This window comes from Serinus canaria, chromosome 6, assembly GCF_022539315.1.
Source record: "Serinus canaria isolate serCan28SL12 chromosome 6, serCan2020, whole genome shotgun sequence".
NCBI classification, from domain to species: domain Eukaryota; kingdom Metazoa; phylum Chordata; class Aves; order Passeriformes; family Fringillidae; genus Serinus; species Serinus canaria.
The window spans coordinates 8,767,416-8,791,472 of record NC_066320.1 but is presented as its reverse complement, the minus strand read 5'-3'; the positions used below and the strand labels follow the sequence as shown (position 1 = coordinate 8,791,472).

Sequence of the window (24,057 nt, the reverse complement as noted above, 5' to 3'; positions counted from 1 at the left end):
GTCTTTCTCCCATTATTGCTATGAGGTTTTCAAAGTATCAGAATGTGTGAATGCAGTCCTACTTTACAACATTTTGGTATTTATTAACCTAAAATACCACCCCATATTAATGAATGATTTGAAGCAGCTTTTCCTCTGAGCACACTCACTTCATCACTGTTCCATCTGTTCGACACCACTGGGCGCAGGCGTTTGACACACACCACTTCCCTCATGTCCTCATAGGATGGATCATTTGGCACCATGTCATAATATGGCAACTGGTACTCTTCAACAATACCTGGAGATTATTGTGAAAGATTAGGAACAATTACAATAAATAAATCTACATATCTACTCTTCGATTTCTTTAGCTAGGAACAAAAACTAACTTTCTGCCATGTTGTTTTACTGTGGTAAAAATCTGAAAATTTCACTGCAACAATAATTTACCATAAAAGCTCCAATATTATGATTATTAACTTTAGTAGCTATAATTCCTTGTACTGCCTTTGATTTTGATACCAAATGCTAGCTTCAGCTTTTTCTAATTTACTTCATGCTACAAAGAAGCACAGAGAAATATAGGATGGAAGAACAAAACAGGTGATGACACATAAGGATACAAAAGAAGAGTAAAAGAAAAGCCAGGATGTGTCACAAAAATATTTGTCAGACCATTACTACTGCTTTTAAAGAATATGAGCCTAATGACACAGCAAGCTAATTATGTTATTTCCTGGTGAAGCATTGCTAGAGTGAGAAAAGGGCCTAGTAGATTTTACACAGAATATTGAAAATTTTACCTCCTGTGACACAGCGCCGAGCCATTTCCCAGATGATCAGCCCAAAACTGTAGATGTCAGCCATGATATATGGCTGGAAATGGTTTTTATTCAGGCTTTCATCCAGGACTTCTGGAGCCATGTAGCGCTTTGTTCCCACTCTGGTGTTCAAGGGAACGTCAACTTCATTTGTGTCACTATACGAAAACATTAGCAAGTTACTGAACTGTGGACAGTTACAAGTTATGAAATCCTGTATGGCACAACCACTAAAAAGACAAGTCTCTGTCTCCACAGAATTTAAACTAACAAAAGTATTTAATAATATTATTAAAGCATCACATCTTCAATTAAGTTTCAACTACCTACATGTTGTTCAAATTTTCTATGAAGAATTTACATGATTGCAATTACTATGAAAGGCTAGTTTTGAATAAAAAAATTAGTCTCTGTTTGCTCTACAAAACTTTTTTCCATAAGAGTATTTTCATTGTTTCTTATCAACCTATTTTCATCATGTTTACCAGCTTTCAAGAACTACATTTTACCCTCAAAACTGGAAAAAAAAACCCTGAAAGCACACAACCAAATGATTCCATCTGCCTTTTTAAACTGGGTATCTAGTGCATAAAATAAAAAAATGACATGGAAGTTTTCCCATGACAGAGGATTTGTTACCTGTTAAATTTGACTGCAAGACCCAAGTCCGCAATGCAGCAGGTTCCGTTTTTCTTTATCAAGATGTTTTTACTCTTCAGGTCCCTGTGTGCAATGGCAGGCTTGCCTTGTGTCCCATAGATTTCTGTGTGCAGGTGGCACAGGCCACATGCAGCAGAATAGGCCAGTTTGAGCAGAGCCCTGTTGTCCAGAGTAGTGCACTTCAGAAAATCATACAATGATCCGTTTTCATGATAATCTGTGATCAAGTAAAGCTGTGTCCAGGAGCCAGTGCCTTTAATATCTGCTGCTATGAAACCTATGAAATGTATAAATCAAGTTACTATTTATTTGTACATAAAATTTTTCTGTAGTAGATTTAGTGATAATTCCTAAAGCTGTACTGTCTTGTACTGTAGCAGAAAATACGTGTTGCCCTTATGAAAACTAACCATATGGAACCTCTGATTCTAACTGTAAGTGAGGTTACCAGTCCAGCCTTCCAACACAGAGATTGCAGATATATTTCCAATCAAAACCAGCAAAATTCTACACTCTGAGTAACATTTTATTAGAGCACATTAAGGGAATAACCCATCTGGTGATTCCACAGAAGCTGCCTTAGACCCCTCAAACCACCTAGTAAGAGCTTCTCCTCCACCCTGCAGCAGCCAAGAAATGTTCTGCTGCCTTACCGAGGATGTTTTCGTGTCGCATGAGAACAGTTTGGTAAATCTCTGTTTCTCTGAACCAGCTGGCTTCTTCTGTGGTGAAAAACACTTTGACTGCCACTTTTTCACCCCTCCATTTGCCCATCCACACTTCCCCATATCGTCCTTTTCCAACCTGCCTCACCATCTGAATTTGTTTGGCAATAGTGCGCTGAACCTACAGAAGAAAAAAAAAAAAAAAAAAAAAAAAGAAAGAAAAGGGTATAAGATGGAGGAGGGAAAGCCACTAGTAAACCAAAAGTATCTGGCCAGGGTGCTTGTTAAGCTTGGATTACTTTTAAGTTTAATACCGTTGTAAAATTTTTTTCCATGAAATTTTTTTTACATTCCAATTTTGGACTCCTTATTGCTGCATCCAAGGTATTAACAAAACCCAAAAATATTTAAGTCATCTCAACTTCTAACTGAAGAGTATGCCCTCTTGCATTTTATTTCTGATTTATAAATAGTCACCTGTCTCACTGGCTGATTTTTATGCAAGTATTATATAGGATGGTGAATGAAAAAAATTATGAATAATAATCACAAAATGGTTTGAGTTGGAAACCCTAAAGATCATCTACTTCCAACCCCTCTGTCATGGGTGGGGACACCTTTCACTAGAACAGGCTGCTCAAAGCTCTATCCAGACCGGGACTGAACACTGCCAGGGATGGAGCATCCACAGCTTCTGTGACAGCCTGTTCCAGCACCTCAACATTCTCAGTGAAGAATTTCTTCCTAATATCCCATCTAAACCTACTCTCAGTTGAAAGCCATTTCCCTTTGTCCTATCTCTATACGCCCTTGTAAGAATTCCCTCTCTGGCTTTTCTATTTTAATGGTCAGTGGATACTAAGAGAGCAAAATCCGAGGTCACTTGATTTGATACTTACATTAGCCATTTCTTGTATTTTCATCTTAATAGCTGTAAGGCTCTAAGTTTGCTTTGAATTTTGATGATGCCAACAGATTTTTTAACATATCTGACACTTCATTTTAATTAACTATGTGAAGATGGGCTTTAGGCATGTTCAGTTTGTACTTCACTCTCATCATTACAGCATATAAAAAAATTAGCATTTTGTATGAACAAACTACTTTGTTCTAGGCATTAGATCCAAACCAAACTTTGTACGTGATGGAGAGAAATTCACTGAAGAAAAAATCTCAAGTTTATGACTAACCAACAGTGGTAGTCCTGATCCACTCCCAGAACTCTGTGACTGGTCAATAAGGTCTTTTAATGACTCCCCAGCTGGAATAAATGCTTCATCTTGTTCCAGGTCACGATTATAACAGTGCCTCTTTGCCATCGACTTACAGTAATGTCTGCAAAAGTAACACAAGTTAAGCTAACTCCAAAACACTCAAAATATGTAACAAACTGATCTAGGAAATGAGCTATTTAAATATACACACTTTCTCAAAAGAAAAACCAGAGAAGCAAATGTTACTGTATTTTTTCTTTTCCTGAAATGTAACTTATATAGCTTTTTAATGTTAAGAAGCTGTTGTAATGCATGTACAGGTTTGTAAGCTGATAATCAGTGAGGTAGAAACCCACCATTTTTGATACTCAACTCTCAGCCAGAGTTACCAGCACAACATTACTGATTTTGGGTTAAATGAACAGACAGAACCTTGAACCACAGCAGCTGAGGCTGACACAAGCCTTGGAAACTGCTAGAACAGTGAACACCTCCAGCACAGGGCTGGTGCTAACAGAAACACCTGAATGTTCTGCCATAGCTCATCTGGACAATTACTTAGTTTTCAAACTCAGCAGAAAATCTCAGAAGCACATGAGATTTAACTATTGAAAGTGACTGAAGACCCAAAAGCATAAAACCCATGATGATATTCCTGTTTACCAGCTGCTATAGCATGGAAGTTATGTGTAGCTTGCAAAACTGTAAATACTTTGTACCCAGAGGAAAGGATCAAATTCACTTAAATTCTCTGTTGTGAACATTTTGTTTTACCTAGTGATGGAAACTGCTTCCCTCAGAAATGTGAAATTAGGTTACAACTGTTTCCAATCTACATATGATTATAACTGAGTACATTAGCAAAATAACTGTTCTGCTTACACTGATGTGCAAAGTGTTGCCAATAAAGAAAGTGCTTTCTTACTTGTAACAAAAGCAGCTAAGTAAGATGACCATGACAATTATGCAGACTGCCATAGAAATCAACACTGCCATCCAACGAATGCTGCCATCAAAAAGTCCATCTATTTGACAAAAAAAGAAAAAAAGGAAGAAAAAATAGAAAGGAAAAAAAAAGAGTTTCCAAAGTCTATTAATTAAACAAATATTGTAAACAGTTTATTTAGATATGTTTTCATATATTGTGTATCAAAGTAAGTATTTATACCACAAAAGCAAAGATAAATTCATTTGGATAACAACAAAAAAAAAAATTCAGCTTGAGATTTTGGAGTTGTCAGTTTTGGTTGACTCTTGCTAGTTTGTTAGAGAAGAAATTAAGGATTTAGAGCAGTAAGATTCTAAGAAGATATAAAGCAACAGTTAGACCAATACAACTTGCCTAGCAATGAATAAGTGCATGAAAACAAACTATTTTCACTGGGAACAACAGAAAGAGAATGAATTTGCAATAAACAGGTATTAACAAGGTCTGAATAGTTTTTTATGATGGCATTCATAATGGTAAAAGTACAGCAGAGATTAAGAAAAACATTTGAAAAAGAGATCAGACTGTGGAAACAATAAAAACAGATCACAAGATCACATGCAGTCAAGATATGAACACACTAAGAACAAGAAAAAAAATGCTATGAGTGACTGATTGAAGAAAAGATTAACTTGAAAGTGGAAAAAAAAAGGAGAACTGAAAACAGGAAATGAAGAGTAGTACAGATCTTCATATAAAAATTACTGAGTAAGGTGAAAAACAGATTAGTGCAATACTGTAATTACATTTTCCCTTATTTCTACTGTTGATCAAGAAGAACAGAACCTACACAGCACTTCTTAGCAGTGTGAACATACAGGAGGTGTTTACCTGTGCTATCAAGAGGGGGCAATGTTGGTTGCAAATCCTGGTTGCAGAAATCAGTGCGACAGCACTCAATTGTTCGGCGTAACTGCGCTTTAGGCGAGTCCTGTTGAAGGAGAATTCAATGAACATTCAGATTTTGAAGCGAAAATGGGGACAGGAGATGCTACAGTTACAACACAGCACAGACAAAAGTGTAAGCTATTTCATTTAAAAGGCACTTCAACCACACCATTTAAAGTATGAGATCACTCTGCAGTGGCAGACAGACAGCATCTAATCTCTGAGCCTACATTTGATCTTGCATTTTTTTGTATTTCATGAGATATTTTTCGCTTGTGGCACAGAAATAGATGGTTTCTACTTAAGTTGCTATTTAACATATGGGAAAAGTCTTGAGCTTAGTCAAAACTAGTTAACCATATGTTAAGTAAATACTGCTCTTAAGACAAAAAGCCCAATCCCTTCAGAAGTTTTTCTCTTATACTCATCAGAGCAGCAGTATTTGCTTTAGAAGCATCTTCAGGATGCCATATAAAAAATGGAGTGGCATAGAAATGAAATAAAAGTATGGCACTGGTATAAATCTCATTTTTTCACCTTGCACTGGAAGTCTGAACCTTCATACTTCATGCAGCCAGAAGCAAGCGTGGGTTCTCCATGTTCATCCTCCTCAATGATAGCAAAGCAATGCCCATTAGTTCTGCAAGAAACATAACACTTGGGCTTTACCAGCATGTTTGTCATTTAATATTCAGCATTAGTTGACCATGAATCCATTAAGAATTCTAGAATGAAAACTTCTAGAAAAATTCTTTAATACAGGAGTTACCATCCAATCTGAGAATAAAAGACCCCCATAATATTCTCAAATGGAACACTACAGGGATGCCGTCTCACAAACATTCATTAATTCCCTCAATACAAATTTATAAAGAATTTTGGGAAAGAAAGGGAAACAAATTTCGAAAGAATTTTCTTTGCCAAAAATCTATTTACACTAATTCAAAGAAATACAGATGTGGAAAGCGTAATGCCATAAGGTACCCTGCACGTAGACACTGTGTATTTTTTAACTAATAGCTTTATTATCACCATAATGGCCTATCAGTTGCTAGGTCAGGGTTAGGGTTTAAGACCTTAAAAATTAGTAAGATCTATACAGACTGCACACACTAGAGGGCAATAAAAACCAATAAATAAATATCAAGAGGTTTGAAAGACAAAATACTGGAACATTTTCTCAGTTCAAAACTGTTTGTAAGTTACTGCCTGTGTTTACATTTAAAAAGACAGCAGTGTTTATTCTACCTCCTTGGGTTTCACAGAAACTGCCAAGTGACACCTTAGAGAGACTGAAACCTATATTAAAGTGAAGACTCAAAGTACAGGAGCAAGCCATATGTTTTCAACTGTGTATATTAATTCTTAAGGAAGGAAACAGAAGGGACTTAAACATGGAATTGTAAATGGAGAAAAAAAAAAAGATAAAGAAGGACTTTTCAGAGCATGAAAAAACCCCACCTTAAGCAAGCACATAACCTATGCATGAGTCTGTTAGAATTCTTATACCTATCAAAGATAAAACTCCCCTCCTGTCTGTACATGTCCACAGGCTTTTCTTTATTTTCCCCTGCCTTTTCTTCATAGTCTGTAACTACTGAACATGTAACGAGAAGAATTCTCAGTAAACGGCCATGTTGTTTACACTACCTTTTTGACTACTAGGTGAAGAAATAAGCAAACAGGTGGTCATGTCAGAAGGCTTAGATTTGGGTCACTTAATACTCACCCAGCTATAAAATACCATAGGGTTACTTAAAACCTCTGTCCTTCAAAGCAGTTGCTAGGCTTAAAATGACCAGTTGTAAATTTTTCCAAGGTGTGGTGAAAACAGAGATGACCATGGGTTTTAGCACTCACAGAACATAATCAATTATGGTCAGATCACCTGAAAGAACCTTGGTCAGCCTCCAGAAGTAGTTTGCTCTCTCAAAATCCAAAATTATATTCTTCAAAGAGCCTCTCTATCCTGAATGCAACACTTACATGCATGTGTTGTTAATAGCATCATCTGGACAATGTCCTGAGCAGTAGCATTTAAGAAAAGGTAAGGTGTCCTCTGGAGCAAGTGTTACTCCATTTGCTTGTTTCTTTTGGTCAGAATTTGTCTTCATTCCTGTACCATGAAGCATGCTGTCTGGCTTTTGACCTGGACACAAAAAACACAACAAAAAAAAGTTTGCATCTCTCTGACAACTGCTCAAGAGTCTTATAGGCAAAACATGACAACAATAATTATATTTATAACTCAAGCATACAAGGCAGTCTCCTCCCCCAAGATTATGGTAGAAAACTGAGTAAATAATTTTATTCTAGAAATACCCTGCTGACGTATTTTGTACCTTAACAGCAGATCTTCCACCATATATAATCAATATAAACAGAAAGATATTTTCTGTTTTTGAGGTAGGGCAGGAAAGCAGTGGAGTAACTGGTTAGAATCTTCTGAAGAAAGTTTCTCTCATTCATGTGTTCAGGAAACCAAAATGCTGACGGTTTGATAACCACAACAAGAATAATTTTATGCATGACTGAACATACTTAATATGCAATTTTCTAATTTTCTGAAGCAATTTTTTATAGATTCACAGTCTCATGGAAGAGCAGTAATAACTCCAAAATCTCTTGGTTTTTTTGATCTCGGTATGCATTAGTACTTCAAAACACAGCTAAAGTAAATCCTGTTTGCAAATTAAATTTCAGTAAATGACACGAACATCCATCCAAACGAGCTTTCACAGAATAGAAACAGGGCTGCATCATGTTCCAAGTAGCCCTCAGATTCTCAACAGTGGCAGAGTTAAACATCATACTTTCTTTATTATATTATTAAAGTGCTTTTGTGAATGTAGGCATTCAGAAGAAAACATCCATTTTCTTCTTAGTGAAGAACATCCAGAAGAAAAATGATGAACATTGTCTGCCTCATTTGGAATATGCTATGTGATTACTTTATCAGATGAGAATATTTTTACCCATCTCCTTCTGCTTTATCATACACAATTTTAATCTCTTTCTGTCCACCACCTTGGCTCTAAATCCTCAAGGTAGGAACCAAACACAGATAGAAGAGCTGTGAACAAACTATCACTTACACTGACACAGATTACAGCAAGGCTCTGTGTGAGGCTCCGTGTTGGCAAGATAAGCCAGCAGCCAGTCAGGACCAGCAGAAGCTTTTACAGATTCAGTTATTAGTAAAAAAATGGAGGTCACAATAAAAATTTCAGTTTTTCTAAGGAAAAGAAACCTGACTGGGAAACTCAGAGTGTCTTCAAACAGTTTCTTGGGCTTCCTGTCAAACCTAGCAAACACAAGCAGTAGAGTGATGAGAATATTAGTGTCCTGTTTACCTTGCTTGAAATGTGTCCAGAAAAACTTCATTAAAACCTCTTGAAGACAGAGCTCTCTGCATCACTACTGTAACATCCACTGTGTCATTCAGACAAGAGCCAATTAAATACTTGTGAAATTTGATCCTACTGTACTGAAAATAGCAGACTTGCAGATTTCCTCATCTGGTTAATAAAGCACACCTAGTGCACTGTCCAATGCAGCAAAGTAATGCAACTGTGCTTCTTCTGGATACAACTGAGAGAATATCCTGAGAAATACACCGTTTACCTAAACACTGAAATCACAGAGCAGTGCTTTATTTAATATGTAGTCTTCAAAGAGTATTCCAGTAATGCCCAAGTTAAATAGTCCTGATCTGTACAGACTGTTCACAAGAAAAAAGATCCAATGCTAGAATAACAGTATAGGTATTATAGGTATTTCTGATTTAACCAAGAATAATCCTGCACAATTGAAACAGCTCCTCCATCCACCCCCCTCTTTTTCTACATATTTCTTCCCAGCATAAACTGAAAGGTAATTTTAATACCTTGCTAGAGACATTACAAAACATTCTGTATTCACATTTAAGAGATCCTTACCTGCTCAGAGAACAGGTAATTCTACTTTATATTTAAAGCAAAAGCCACTGCATATGTACAAATATTGTCTTTATAATTTTGTTGAATGAATACAGTATCTTTCACAATTGATGTTATAAATCCCTCTTATCTTCAGGAACATTCCACATGTTAAAAGTCTTTATGGTACTTTATGATCAGTGTCTTACAGTCACTCATCCATTTTCCTACCCTGATCACTGAATACAATGTTTTTTCAGTTTATTAGACAAGAAATCCAAGGAACCCTTAAAGCATGGCTTCTCCTAGCTCAGAACAGAAAGAACAACATTTTTCTGCATGTCCAGCATCTTTTAAAGCAGTATAATTCTCTGTAAACTAACACTGAAGCATGACTACAGGTATACCAACCTTTTATACTAAAAGTGACAGGAAATACATTTTCCCTCTTCATTTATTAAGATGGATTGCAGTACAAGATTTGCGAAAAGCACATGCCATATAAAATCCAAAACAGCTAACTGTGTTCTCAAAGAAACAGCATCTTTGTCTTTTGTTCAATTTCTATAGGCAAAGATTTTTATTCAAAGCAAGAACAGACTACAATTTCATTATTTTTGTAATGTAAAACTCCATAGTAGCCTGCTTTCATCTTACAGGTAATACCTGAACTGCACAAAGAATGGGGGAGTGGTGGGGAGGGGGAAATCACTTTACTCTTGCATTTTTACTTCCTAAGACTGTAAGCAGACTTAGACAGGAGTTTGAGTACCCAGGGAAGAGAATAGGAAAATTTTGAGGAAGTTTGGGATTACTTCACAAAACAGTTTTTAATTGCCTTCACCTAGGATACTTAACCGTATCCTTTACTGCAGTACTGCAATTCATTCTTAGCACTTCAAGACTCATCAGTGTCCATCTGAAAGCTGCTGGGGATGGGGATGGGAATCAAGCATGGAAAGACTTGGCTTCCATCTACCTTGGATGTTAAGAGGGCAAATGAAGGCCCTGAACTCACAGGATGCTTCATTGCTGCTCCTTCTGGCTAATAAATACTGAGTAAATGAACAAGAAAGAACTAAGGCCTAAAGAACATCTTGTTCCAAGGTTTATGTCCCCATCCCTAGAGCTTCAGCTCTCAGAGATTCACACTGCTGCAACTTCCCCCTAGGAACAGGACAGGCAAAGGGAGGATCATGTTTTAGGATCTTGTGACACTACACTACTTGATGATGTAATTAATCTCTTCTTTTCCATGACACTTGCAGTTGTCACTCTGCAGTACATCTAAGAAACATACATACACAAATCTCACATAACCTTCAAAGGTGTAAGTGCAGTCTATTGTGCACTGAAACGCTGCACCCAAAGACTTCAGGCACAGCAGAGCTTCCTTTGCACTATTTCCTAACCTCCACCTGCAAACTGCACACAGCTGGTGGGGCAAATTAATACACATGAGCAACAAATGAGCTATCACACACTGGTGAGCTTGTTCAAGATCCAGGATCACTTCCAGCCTGTTTATCCAGCCTTGAGAACGACAGTATCATAGACTTCTAAACATACAAACTGCTCTGTAATGTGCATTTTACTGCATTACAAAGTTACAGCATTCAACAAAATATCAGAGTAAGGGTGGAACATTCTCCTGGCTTCACTGCAGTGTAAGACACTGATGAGAAAAAAGCTGATGGGACTTCAAGTTCTGATTTTGTCTTCTGCTCTGCCCCATCATACACTGCATGCATTGCAGAATTCTGCAAGTGTGAACAACTGTTACAGATAGGACAACACTTAAATGGTTTTCTGTTTAAAATTAAACTTTATTTTAATAAAATAAATAAAAATTTCAAAAGCTAATAATAAAACAAATTGTTAAAACAGAACAACACCTGACAATGTATCATATCTAGCGTTTGATCAAAAATATAAATTATTCAAAGCACTACTTCTTCCAGTCACAGAAGACAACTTAGGACTATAAAATGTATTTCAAAGAAGCCCAGGATATTAAAAATCTCACTAGGTTAGAAATCTAAGTCAACTTGAAAGCATGCTTCAAATATGAATATTAACATGGAAAAATCTTAGAAATGTACTATGCGTGACACTGCAGTGTTACTAATCACTAAAACCCGAGTTAACCTGCTTGCAACTCAATGCCAGGATACAGATATAATTTCATTAAGTCTTCTGATCTAAGAAAAGATTTGTGTGACCCATAAAAAACCAGCTCTATGAAACGCAGAGACAGCAGTAAGTGTAAGAAAACAAATACAAAAACCAAATTATGCCTACAATTTCTTACTTAATTGTATCCTCTCTTTCTCCACAAAAAAAGGTCCAATATGGCCTATAGCAGTCAAGTTGTTTGATAGCTTTCTGAGTTCATAATATAGGTGTTGCCCATAAAAACTTTTCTATTCCAGACTACATTATTCTTTAAAGGGATTTGTCCTAGCAGAAATTCAGTGCTAGAAGCATTTCTTTCTAGCTACTCTGATCCATGCTTGTAAACTCTAAGAAATTCAATATATAAGTAAGAAGAATCTTAGTCAGAAGAGGCCCTTCACCTGCCTCCCTGCTGGTGCTGATGCCACTGGGCTCTTTTCATCAAAGATGAAAGTTGTACCAGAGCTCTTTATGTTAGACATGCCTTCCTTAGGAAAAAGGCATACCTTGACATTTTTATGTGGTAGTTCTAAATTACTTTTTCTTGCTTTAGGATGCCGATCTGGCAACAATGCAGATCCCCCACTCCAGTAAGCACATTTCACCTTTCTGCCTTTCACAAGCTTTCATAGTGATTTAACATGTTCTGTTATGTGAATTAAACCTCAGTACAACTGACACAGCTTGAATATCATAGAAGCACTTGCCCTTCAAAGACAAAAGAGTTTTTTTAAAAAATCAGAAAAATTGAATGAGTGCAAAGAAAGTATCTTAAATGCTTCTCCAAGCTGTGTTTGGCATTGTAACCATAATTCTTCTTATAGTGCTTTCTTAAATATCAAGGCTGTGATCTCCAAAGACCAGGCATGTTAGAGGTAGCTCCATGTAGCAGAACTGGTTCCTAAAATCACAGCATGTTCCCAGACTACTGGTTTAAAACCTCTCTCCTGTCCTTCCAGCTCTCCCAGGAGCTACATCAGCGCTCAACATAGACAGGCAGCCCCTGCCTCCTCTGCTTCCCAGCCTTCAGTCCTCAGTCTCTGCTACCACTTCCCCAAAAGTCACTTCTGAAGACTGCTCTGTTCTTAAGCACTCAATATAAAAGCCAGAGACTTGAAAATTTTGGGTATTTTTCTTAAAAAGTACACTGCATTCTAATTTAAATTAAAAGGGCTTTTAATGAATAAATTTACTTAAAACTAAATGCGAAATTTTATTAAAGAAATAGATCAACTTTAAATAATCCCTTGGAAGAATTTTAATCAGACAGATTTATAAGAAGATGGTTCCTGCCCATGTTTTAAAGACAGATGCAGCCATTAATTGGGGAAACCACCAATAAACAGAACTAGTGTTTTCAAATAATGAATCTGCTACAGACAACTGTAAGTTTCTTCTATAGATTTTAGAATTTTGTTTCAGATTAGTTTATACATTCAAATTCAGTTAACTACTTCATCTGAAATTGAGGAAGTGCATAAAGTTTTTAAAATGTATCTTATATATACACCTTATCTATAACAAGTATTTGAATAAAAGTAATTAGAGCAGTGAACTAAAATCAACAGGGTTTTTTTTAGTTCATTAAGAGTGGCAACATTAAATCCATTTTAATATTTAATATTAACACTAATTATTTTTAAATTTGACTTTTAATATATCTTTATGCATATCAAGTGGCATTAATACATTTTTAGTCAACTAATTTACAAGGATTAAAATACTGGTCTTCTGTGGTGTCTCTGAAGAATACATAAATGTGTGATGAACCACAAGGGAAGTAAACTGCCAGCAGTGAAGAACCAAATTTATGAGAACATGTTTAAGTAGATGTTAAGCACTTTATTACTGCTACATATATTGATCAGACATGCTCATCAATGCACTGTAACAACAAAGAAATACTCTACTTGGAAGTAAAAGTGGGTCTCTGCATGAAAACCCAGCACCACTGGGAAGACAAAACCTGTTTAGTGCAGCCATAAGTGTGGCTGAAGCCCAAGACCTCTTGCCTTAGATCAGAAAAAGGAGCTGGATGAAGATGCAGAGCTAGTCACAGACTTAAAGCTACTACAAAGGTCTTCCACAGCAATAAAAGAAATACAAAATGTTTCAACTGAAGAGGCTGCTATTAAATCTGGCCATCTGCAACCCAGGCTTATTTCTGACTATTTCTCAAAGTAAGTGAGGAAGTCTCCAAATATAGAGATATAACCCAAAGGGCAACCACTGGGTCCCCCTGCTGCATGGTACCAACGTGAGAAACTGCAGCTATTCACCAATAATGCCACGGAACTGCCTCTGGTTTCTGTTGTTACCGTAAGAATGTTTTCACAGTAATCAACACATGCAGCCACTTGCTTTTTCAAGTTACCTGTTAAGGAATCTGGTATGTATACATACATGCAACTATACAGACACATTTGCTTTTATCATTCTCTCAGGTCTTGGTAAGCTCTGAAATTCCTAACATTCTGAAGAAGCCTCCAAAAAAAACCCAAGAGAGACACTGAAAGTACACACACTGGTTTCTAACTTATCTGCTTTTTCTTCCTCTTTCTGTAAATCATACAAAATCTTTTCAAATCTTCCTAACGTATCTTTTTCACCTCTGTTATTGCTTTATGATGCATTTTTCTAACAGCCTGCGTATATTTTCCTTGTTGAAACTACTTTTTCAACAGTTTAAACTTTTCACTTTAGATTGTCTCTTTCATACAAAAATTTCAAATGCTTTATGACTAGGATCTTAATTCTTTCCTCTCCCATGAATCTAGGGAAAAGCAGAGAGACTTGACTGGTTTTTTCCTCACCACCCCTGGAAATCAAGCATATTTTGTATGTTTTAAAAAAAGCCCTCAGGCAACTTGAAAAGAACTAACAACATTTCAATAAGCTCAACTTTTCCATGGCTTTCAGAACTCCCTCAGTATTGATTTGAAAGTCAGGAAAATTTTTAAGATAAGGAAATTTCTTCTTTTGATGCTGAAAAATATTTTTCAGTCTTTAAACTTAATTTATCTATATTATTTACTGTAAGTTATTTACTAAACTATTATTAATCACCATGATTATGGAAGGAGTTAATGTAATTTAACTTTAAAGCCACTAGAAGATTTGTATATTTGTATTATTATTTCTATTTGAATCTAGTGAGGAAAAAAACCTCTTCAATTGCTATTGCTTATTAATAAAATGCTAAATATTGGCTTATGCAGAGGAGTAACCATGACTTCAGCAAAAAGAACAAAGCATATTAATCCCAGCCTCCTCAAGGGAAAAAGGGAAGAAGCTGGTCTCTTCCACCAGAAGCAGCAAGACTGCTTGAATACAAATAGAAGAAGTTCCACAGCAAAACATTATGTCTGAGTATTTTAGAGGAGAAGAGACCTCTGGAAGTTACCTGGTACCACCACCTGGTCAAAGCAGGACCAACTTCTACATCAGACCAGGTTGTTCAGTCATTGCAGTAAAGTTCTCACTACCTTTAAGGATGAATATTGCACTACCTGCCCAGGCAGCCTATTGTAATACTTAACCACATTCAGTCAAAATTTCTTTCCTAATTTCTCAATGAAATTTTCTTCAGTTTATTCCCATAACCTAATCTAAGCACCTTACAGCTACCTGCAAATATTTTTACATCTACTACAGACTTCAATTATACTCCAAACTAGGCTATTTCTGTCCGAACAGATGTATCAAGCTCAGGCTTTGAAGAGACAGCTCTGCCATATCCTTTAATCTAATACTGCAGATTCACACCCGAAACAAAACAAAAAGATCAGCATTTGGGTATTTACCAAGTTTCCACCTCTCCCCATTTTAATGGGTTCATTGAATTGTTATTCTTGAAAGTAAGTATCTCACATTGTATCTCAAAATCAAGCCCTAAGCAGTAATTGATCTAAGTATGGAAAGAGAATATAAACCCTTTTATACTCAAGTATTTAAACGGCAATATCAAATTTGTTTTCTCTATTTTCTGAAAAGATCTGGAAAGCTCTGTGTACTTAAACACAGGAGGAGTGCACAGCTGGGAGAACAAACACTCTTACACAGAGACCCAACCAGGGATGAATATTTTCAATTCAACCCAATTCGACAGAGGAGTTAAAGTCCTAATGATAACTGGATTTCCCGAAGTTTTTTGATAATTGGTGTATGGAAAGACAACAGACACACAAATGAGCATCTTCGCTAACTGAAAATGAGGGTATCTGTGAGTAGTCCACAGCCTCACCTTGGCCCATCAAGTAGACACAACAAGTTAACTTAGATTAGTTATGGCACACTAGCTCTAGGCTGCTGGGCGTATCAAAAGGCATGGGGAGCTGCACACTGCAAGTTCTTCAGTGGGTCAAGTTAAAGGGAATCAAACATTCACACACAGAAGGAACTGAAATTCAGAAAGTCAAACCTTCACTTCTGCTGCTCATCCAACTTGCTCAGTTCAGGTAGTAGGCATTTTTGGTATTGTTTCTATTTAAGTAATTACTAAACTAGACCATCTATAGTACAATGAAAGACCACTAGAATGTCCTTCTTTTTAGGGAAGCGTCCACATGGCACACCGGGCCAGTAAAGTCACCTGCCCGCAAAATAAACTCCAAAAGAAAAAAATCCTACTTCAACCACTGGAAAATGCACAATTGTGCTACAAAACAGAAAGAAAAGCTTATTTCAACTAGTTTATATTTACCTTGAACATGGAGAATGATAAGCAGATAGGCTCCAAGCAATTGCTCATGAACTCTCAATCGAGTCATTGTTCACTTTTAATCCTTCCTGTGCAGGGCGACCAGCACTTCTGCTTGACAAATGCTAAGCTCAGGCTGTCCAGTGAAGCCTAATACAGGATTCAAGGCTTGACTGCAATGATGCTTCTGTGGCTTTTCCACCTTTGTTTCCTGGAAAATACAATAAAACAAAATATTTAAAAACTTCATGTATTTGTGAAACAAGAAAAAACCCTCAAGATGGTCATCATGCTGAGCATAACCAACAAACCCAACAAAAAACCCCCATGTATTTATTAACATTAGTATCTGAAAACATTACCTATGTTTACTATCTAACTGAATAGCAGGGTTCTTCTGAAATATAAACTTTTGGTAACAACCCACAGGGATGTTTTCATATTCCTATTAAAAATATTAGATATGTCAACTCACTGGTCACAGATGTATAATTTTAGACTTGCATATAGCTGTTAGAGGTAGTATTCAACAGATTTAACATGTAAATCTGTTTGAAAACTATTTTCTTTACAGAAATAAAACCTTCTTTAAATGATTTTCCATAAAAATTAAATGCAAGTGGTGACTTCCCATAATACTGGGGGTGAAGCAGTAACACCATGTTAGGCCACCTGTTGAAAACTGCTGGTAGAGAAGCTTTATTGCAAATAAATGCCAGCCGCCCTGCTGGATGAAAACCAAATCTGCATTAAATTTAACAGTTAGTTTGGCTACCTAATATATTTATCTTGTTACTTCTTTCTCCTAGAAGAGTACTGCAGAAAAAAGACAACACTAACTGCAATTCAAAATCATTACATCCTGGATTCCCGAGCTGTGTGCAAATTACACTACCATATGTACACGCCATTTGCTCTGCAAGTAAAACATAATTCTACTCTCGTGCAGTGGGTGAACATACAGCTAAGACAGCCAAGCTGATTAAGGAGTCACTTTTTCAGACTGCAGTAGTTGCGGTCACGTTCTTCTTACAGAACTTTTCAATGGTGATGCATGAGGGGAACGTAATTGGGCCTCAAAGGACGAAAAAGCAGCTTGAACACATCAATAGTTCCTTGCAACAAAAGCAAAGCTGCACAAAGATGAACAGAGCCCTGATTTTGCCTCTCCTCGGCCTCGTTTCGGTGGGGTTGACCCCCCTGACCCCTGTCAGCCTGGCGCTGCTCATGAATGCCAGGACGGGCGTTCGCTCAGGGATGGGCAGCAATTACTGGTGGTGGCCGCTTCCAGCATCAATAACTCAATCTGTGTGTCGGCGAGACCCAAGAACTTTTCATTTTAATGAGTCTTTGGAGGCATTTAACATGGAGGCAAATTAGTGGCTGAGCCGGGAGGTGTCCGTCACTTCCAATTTCAGCGGGCGCAGCGCCGCCCCGACCCCTGGCCTACTTTTCACACGTCTCTGACTTCTCCCTAATGCAGCCACAAAGAGGGAGCCAGGCACCCCGAGCACCACGGCAGCCACGGCCCTGGGCAGGATTATTGCCAGGCTGTGGTGGGATGGACTTGGAATCGCGCACCGTGCAAACGTCCGGAGCATCAGGAACTTCACAATAAACTTCCTGGCCAGGCAGAGGGAAAAGCAATGTGACAGAAAAAATATTCACTCTTTAGTGTTCCCTATGCCACAACACCAACTCTGACAGTTAATAAGGAACGTCCTTCTAGCTATTAAACATCAGGCCAGCAACATAAGCGTTGCAGTGGCAACGAACTTCCAATCCCCAATAAAACATGTGGAATTTTTAAACTGCCAACAGGTTTATGCAGCAATAACAAAAAAGGCTTTATTTATGGTATTCTATCAAGCGAAACCGAATAAATCTTAGTAATAGCCTGTTTAAAGTATTTTTAGAAATCTTTTCTGTTTTGTCCAATTTCAGAAGGAACATATATTCGCACTGTTGTACCTAGCAAGAGTAGGAATATTTAAAACTTGGCAATCTTGCCCCCTGTTTCACCAGAGGGCACACTGGCACAGGAACATGTATTTGCCCCTGTACCACACAACACGTTACCAAGAAAAAAAAAAAAAACCCAAGAAAAAAATTGAAGAAATTAATCACTTAAATGCAACTCACTCCAATTTCATGGTGATTTTTGTTCAGTGACACACTCTAAGGTAGTTGCCAGAAATGCTGTCCAAGCCTAATCAAAAAATAATGCTCTCCACCAGTATTTTGTACCTCAATCTTCCTTCCAGTAATATTTCCTTTTTCACACACACACACATATATAAAATATAATATTGTCCATAAAACCATGCAATAAAAATCAAAGAGAAAAAATTCTAACTCCCCTTTTTAAAACAAAAAATACCCTTTCAAGACTGCTATTAAAGAGGAAGACTAGCAGCCCTGGCTAAGGCACAAAACTGAAAGACCAACAGGAATTTCTCCAAAATCTGCCTGATATAACAGTTTAGAATGGCACAACTAAATAACCCCTTCAAAATATTAAAGCAGCAATTAACACTTGGAATGCTACTCTGCCAACAGAATGATGCTGAAGAGATTTAAACCCATAAGCCAATCAGTTGATTTTGAAGTTCTCCCATCTCTTTTGTACTGTAGCCGCAAAGAAGTGTTCAACTATAATCCACTAAAAAGTAATTTATTCATCAATGGTAATACCTGATGTTTCTGCACTGTATTTTATTATTCTTCGTAGTAACAGTTTCTTGAAGAAAATGCTTTTATTTTTAACACTGTGGGGTTTTTTTCTGAACTGGAACTCAGCATTGAATTCACAGCACTACCACAGCAGTCCAGTCCTATGTTCTGTATAACTCCACGTATATGAAGCTGAAGTGTGCAAGATCCCTCATATGGCCCAAACCAACTCTAAAAGCATGGAGTTCAGTGGTTACTGTTCTTTAGATGTGGCTATGTAATATTTTTAACAGCATGATCCCCAAACCAAGTGAGCTGTGCTGTTCCAAATTTCAATAAAGAATGATAGTGGTGAATGTAACAACAAAGACAGTATTGTATAAGGGGAACACAAGAAAAAATGTCAATCTTAGACTTCACAAGAATTAGAACATACAATCCACTTCAACAGACAAGATATTTAAAACCATTTGCAGCAGTACATGTAACACCAAGTTAATGTATTTAAACACATCAAAACTAAAACATACTAAATGGTTCTCTGATGTGTAACTGGGGCAAGAAGCAACTTAGGTAACTGTAAGCATATTACCTCAGTCACAGGGACTGTTTTGAACAGGACTTTTGAGATGAACAGAATGCCAGAGATAAACTGAACTGTCAGTCTAAGTCAGTGTGCAACAACAGCTTCCCTGGAAGATTATGAAAAAACCTGATATGGTGCCACAAATAAAATTACTCTTTTGGATGAAGAAAAGAAGGATTATAAGAACAGTAAAGAATTCACTACAGGGCAGACAAGTAGTTTCAAGAACAGAGATTAGTAGCCTAGTTCAAATGGCATCTGAGGACCTTGATTCTTGATTCAGCTTGACTGAAGAATACTCACCCTTTTCATTAGTGAAGTAGGCACAGAAAGCAAAAACTTTAAAAAAATGCTGACGAACAAATTGTCAGTTCAGCTGAGTGCTGTCTTTATGCAGGAAGATTTGGATCGCGTGAAGAACTACAGTAACAAATGGAATGAAGTACAACAGCATGAAATTGGAAAAGTCACACATATTGCATGCAAGCCTATTGGGAATTTCTGCTTCACACACACTAGAAGCTCACACATAAGAGATAGCTATGTCCAACTGATAATAGAACATCAGACAGATCCATGTAATGTGGCTGGGAGAAAGACACAAACAAAACTAGTATTTCCTAGGAAAACTTCCCAGGGAAAACAGCAAGACATGAATAGCACAAAGATAATATGACTGATAAATTCAACATCCATCTCAAGAGGATACAATCTCAAGGAAAGAAAGACATTTGGAGATTAAAAGAAAAGAAAATAATACAATTATGACAGTAAAATTGATGGGTCAATAACAACATTTTGACAACATAACAGGAATAAACACAATGAAAGACAGACAGCAATTCAATCTTGAGAAAATTACTGGTTCAATGACAAGCTATGGATTAGCCATTAAAATTCATTTATATCAGAAACTAGAAGACAAATCCTAACCACTGGTTAGAAGGCTGTAGGGCAGATTTTCAGACTAAATAAAGTCCAAAAACTTAATTAGTCTTTAGTTTTCAAAGGCCACCATCTCATGTAGCTACAGATGTCAGAACAGGAATAAACTGATCTGGGACTACATTTTATTATTCTTAATACAAAAAGAGCTATAGTTACCTTCAGTTTATCCAAAGTCAAACAGTCAAAAATTTAACCAAGCCCATAACAAGAAGAAAGGTGCAGATTGTGTACTGTGTAATTCTGTCAAATACTTGTACAAAACCTACTTTTTAAATGTGTTTTCATTATTCTATTGCAAGGCATGCTTACACAAACTGTTGAAAAGTGTCACAATGAAACACTCGAACTACCTATGCTTGAGTGCTGTCAAATATGTTAAATTCAACAATCAAGGTAAATCCACCCCCAAAATCTGTCAAGAAATCCTACAGCTGATGAAGAAGACTGCTGATTATTGCAAGCCTGATGGCTACATGGCTATCAACAAAAACAACTTCATGAAAGGCCCTATTTAGACACTAATCTGTTCAGGCTCACTGAAATAATTCCCCTGAACTGTGGATTGTGTAAGGATTATTTAAAACTATTCCTGACTGCATAAATTTAAAAGCCAAGAGATGGTGTAAATTATACAAATCTTTTCTCCTTCTAGAAACTAAAATGAAATCTGAAATGCTAAATGAAGCTCAACTGTATGTATTATATACTTCTCAAAACTATGGAAAAAGAAATCTTAGTTCTCTTTGTAGTACATATAGAACCATGTGTTTAGAACACATGCGCTGCAACACATTTGCTTATTCAAAAAACACAAGACCCTAACAACAGGTTTTCTGCAGCAGGGGAGCCCAGGGTCTTAGAAAAGAACTTCTTATTTCTGATCAGTGGGAAAAGCCACCAAAATCTACCATGGACAGTCAAACAGATCATCTCCTGAAACAAACGTTTCCCACTGCTGGTAAATATCAAATGTGTACATCACAACAGAATTTAGATGGCAAAATACTAAATTATGATATATCTGTCTTTTTCATAAACAAAGTTGTTAACTGTGAAGAAATTAAAGCCTAGCTGCTTTCTAACCATGCCCAGCAAAATTAGGTAATTGGGGACGCCACTCACTGCACTCCTGAATGCCCATCTTACTGTTACTCTGGACTTACAATTAAGTTACTGCTACAACATTTCTTCAATTAAATTAAAAGCAATGACAGTCAGCAAAATTGTTTTCCCACTGCAATCAGGTATTCGGACATATCCTAATGTGTTACAACATTCTTTTATTTGAACATATTCAGAGAAAATTTAACTACACAATTTTTATTCACCTTGACCCATTTCCCTCTTTTCTCAACTCCTTCACTTTGGAAGTGATTAGCTGGCTTAGAGCGTCTGCCTTTAGGACAGTTAGCAAATGGGCACCGATGCTCTTTCCACAATGACATCAACTTCTGCTATTCTACCCAGAAGCTATCCTTTTCATATGTTTTTATATTCTATTGATCATTTTTGCTAGTTCCTTACTGTCATACCAGTCAACGTGAAGGAGAAAAGTCTCCACATGTAATGCATTCCAACTCTAAATTTAGTAACTACAAATGGGGAATCATAACTTACACCTCTTAGATCTTATTCATAAGAAACATACTTTTGTTCACCAAACATAAGCAGCAAGGAAAAAAAATCATCAAACCTGTTAGAAATTTTACATGTCACTAATAAAAATATTTTGGTCATACTATTCTGCCTACAAGATTTATCACACCTTTTGCCTCTGAGTTTCAATAATTTGACAAAAATAATATACCTGGACTGAGGAAAAGAAAAAGCTGGGCTTCAATCCTGAATATGTGTTTGCTCAGTTTTTTAGAAATGGACAAAGGACCCTAAATAAGTGCACCAGTGCCTTCAAAATTACAAATGTTTTCAGGGAAAGAGTTTCTAATGTGCAACATGCCTTTCAGCACCATTCGGGTGTCCTTTTTCGGGCTTGTGCTGCCCAGAAAAAGGTACCCAGACGTCCGTAACGCTTTGTTTTTATTGTCTCATATTGTCTTAATTCAAATTGTCTAAATTATTATTACTCTAATTGTATTACTATTTTTGTAACTATTTTATTACTATTAAATATTTAAAATTTTAAGAAACAAGTGATTGGTGTTTTTCACAGGTTATGGATGTTTTAACAACCCTACAGTACTTTTTTCGTAATTTAAGGACAGTTATTCATTAATCTATGTAGAGAAAAAAGACCAAAAAACCCAGATCCAGAAATTGACAGGGTAAGCATTTATTTTAGTTAACTCCCATGATCTTGGCTTGCTTCCGCTACACCTATAGCCTCTGCCCAACCTAGAAGAAGAAATTCACAACTTCTTTATGTCTCCAAAGTGATGGTGATTATGCAAATTACGGAACTCACGAAGAAGAGTTCTGTAGAAACTGGGTTTTTGTTTGGTGCTTAAAGAGCACATTTTTCATTTCATGATGCCTAAGGAAAACAGCCTGTATTTTTGGTCACTGACTTGAATCAATAAGAAAGCATGCTGGACACACCGCTGCTTTTGCCGTATACCAGCGCCATCGGTGTGTCCCGGCAGAGGACACAGGGCACCTCCCTGCCGTGCCCGGGCCGGCCCGCAGCTCCGACTCCCGGCGCGCTTCCCAGCCCGAGCGCTTCGCCCACAGGAGGGAGGTGTAAGCTCATTTCCCAGCAGGGGCACGTTGCTAAAGCCGGCCTCTCTCACGCACAACCTTTAGAAAATGCGGCTGCTATTTAAAAGACACATCACTTAAATTTCAATTTTTGGTACAAAGGAGAAGAAAACAGCAGCAACAAAGCTGAGACAACTCAATATCGGGTTTGGGGGTGAGCTTCTTTTAACACGAAAAAAAAGCAAGACTATAAACTACTTGTCTCCCTCTTGCCCTGGCCTCTTCCAGCCTTAACTCTCGTTTTCTAGGTAGTAAGATTTTTCCAAGTGTGCTGGCCCGCCGCCAGCTCCATAAAGCGAGCGGGAGGCGCTCCCCCCGCGGCCCCTCCCGGCAGCCCAAGGCGCCCGGCCTGACATGCTTTTCAAGGCGTGCTAGACTGCAGCGCAGACTTTCTGGCTCCACTTCCATTGTTTGCACGGCTGCTTTGCTCCTTATCCAGAGCCTGGATTAGCATAAGAATACTGTCTTCCCCCTCTGCAAGCCAGCTCCCCTCTAGAAGACCTCCACCCCTTAAGAATAAACACAGGGTTGGGTTTCTTTTTTCGGGGGGTTTCTCATTAAATCCCTTTTTCCTATTCAGGACATGTAGAAACCAATAAAATAAATAAAACGCTAAACAAGCGAGGCTGACAAGGCTCAGAAAGGCCCGATTGCATAGATTAGTAATTACCAAGGTCAAAAGAGTCAACACTTGATAATGCACGGAGCCCTCACTCCCCACACACACTGTGGACATGAAAGTTATTAATGGATATGCTCTCCATACGAAGCTGAAAATAAATAAATTTGGGAAGGGGTAACAGAAAGGAGGTTTAAATCCCCCTTTTAATTTACACCTGGAAGACAGAGTTTCAAATTACTGAGAACAGACAGGAAACACTACTTATGAAGACAACCCTCAGCCAAAAATACAAACAAACCCCTCCAAACTGCAAGTGCTGATGCCTTTACACAGGGGAATCTGCCTGCTTACACATCTGCAAACCCTTTCCCTCTGGTATGTGACAAAGGGACTATGGTGTCCCTTTTAGAGCAAGCGACGTGATCTAGTATTAAAAAAGGCCGAGAGAAAAGCATTTCACAAGCGAACTGCTTGCCCTCACAACGCCTCAAATTGTCAACATAG

The 24,057-nt window shown here is 37.4% G+C and overlaps 1 protein-coding gene across 2 annotated transcripts in view; it reads right to left on the bottom strand.

The window, feature by feature from the left end:
* Positions 1–24,057, bottom strand: part of BMPR1A (bone morphogenetic protein receptor type 1A) — a 73,676-nt gene that overhangs the window by 5,001 nt on the left and 44,618 nt on the right. For both annotated transcript variants that reach the window (XM_050975994.1, XM_050975992.1), the window contains 10 exons: positions 16,013–16,220; positions 7,205–7,367; positions 5,756–5,858; positions 5,162–5,261; positions 4,268–4,367; positions 3,319–3,463; positions 2,117–2,309; positions 1,443–1,740; positions 786–961; positions 150–280 (listed from right to left, as the gene is read on the bottom strand). In XM_050975994.1, the coding sequence (XP_050831951.1) occupies positions 150–280; positions 786–961; positions 1,443–1,740; positions 2,117–2,309; positions 3,319–3,463; positions 4,268–4,367; positions 5,162–5,261; positions 5,756–5,858; positions 7,205–7,367; positions 16,013–16,079 (1,476 nt within the window). In that variant the 5' untranslated portion in view covers positions 16,080–16,220. The remainder of the gene's footprint in view (positions 1–149; positions 281–785; positions 962–1,442; positions 1,741–2,116; positions 2,310–3,318; positions 3,464–4,267; positions 4,368–5,161; positions 5,262–5,755; positions 5,859–7,204; positions 7,368–16,012; positions 16,221–24,057) is intronic.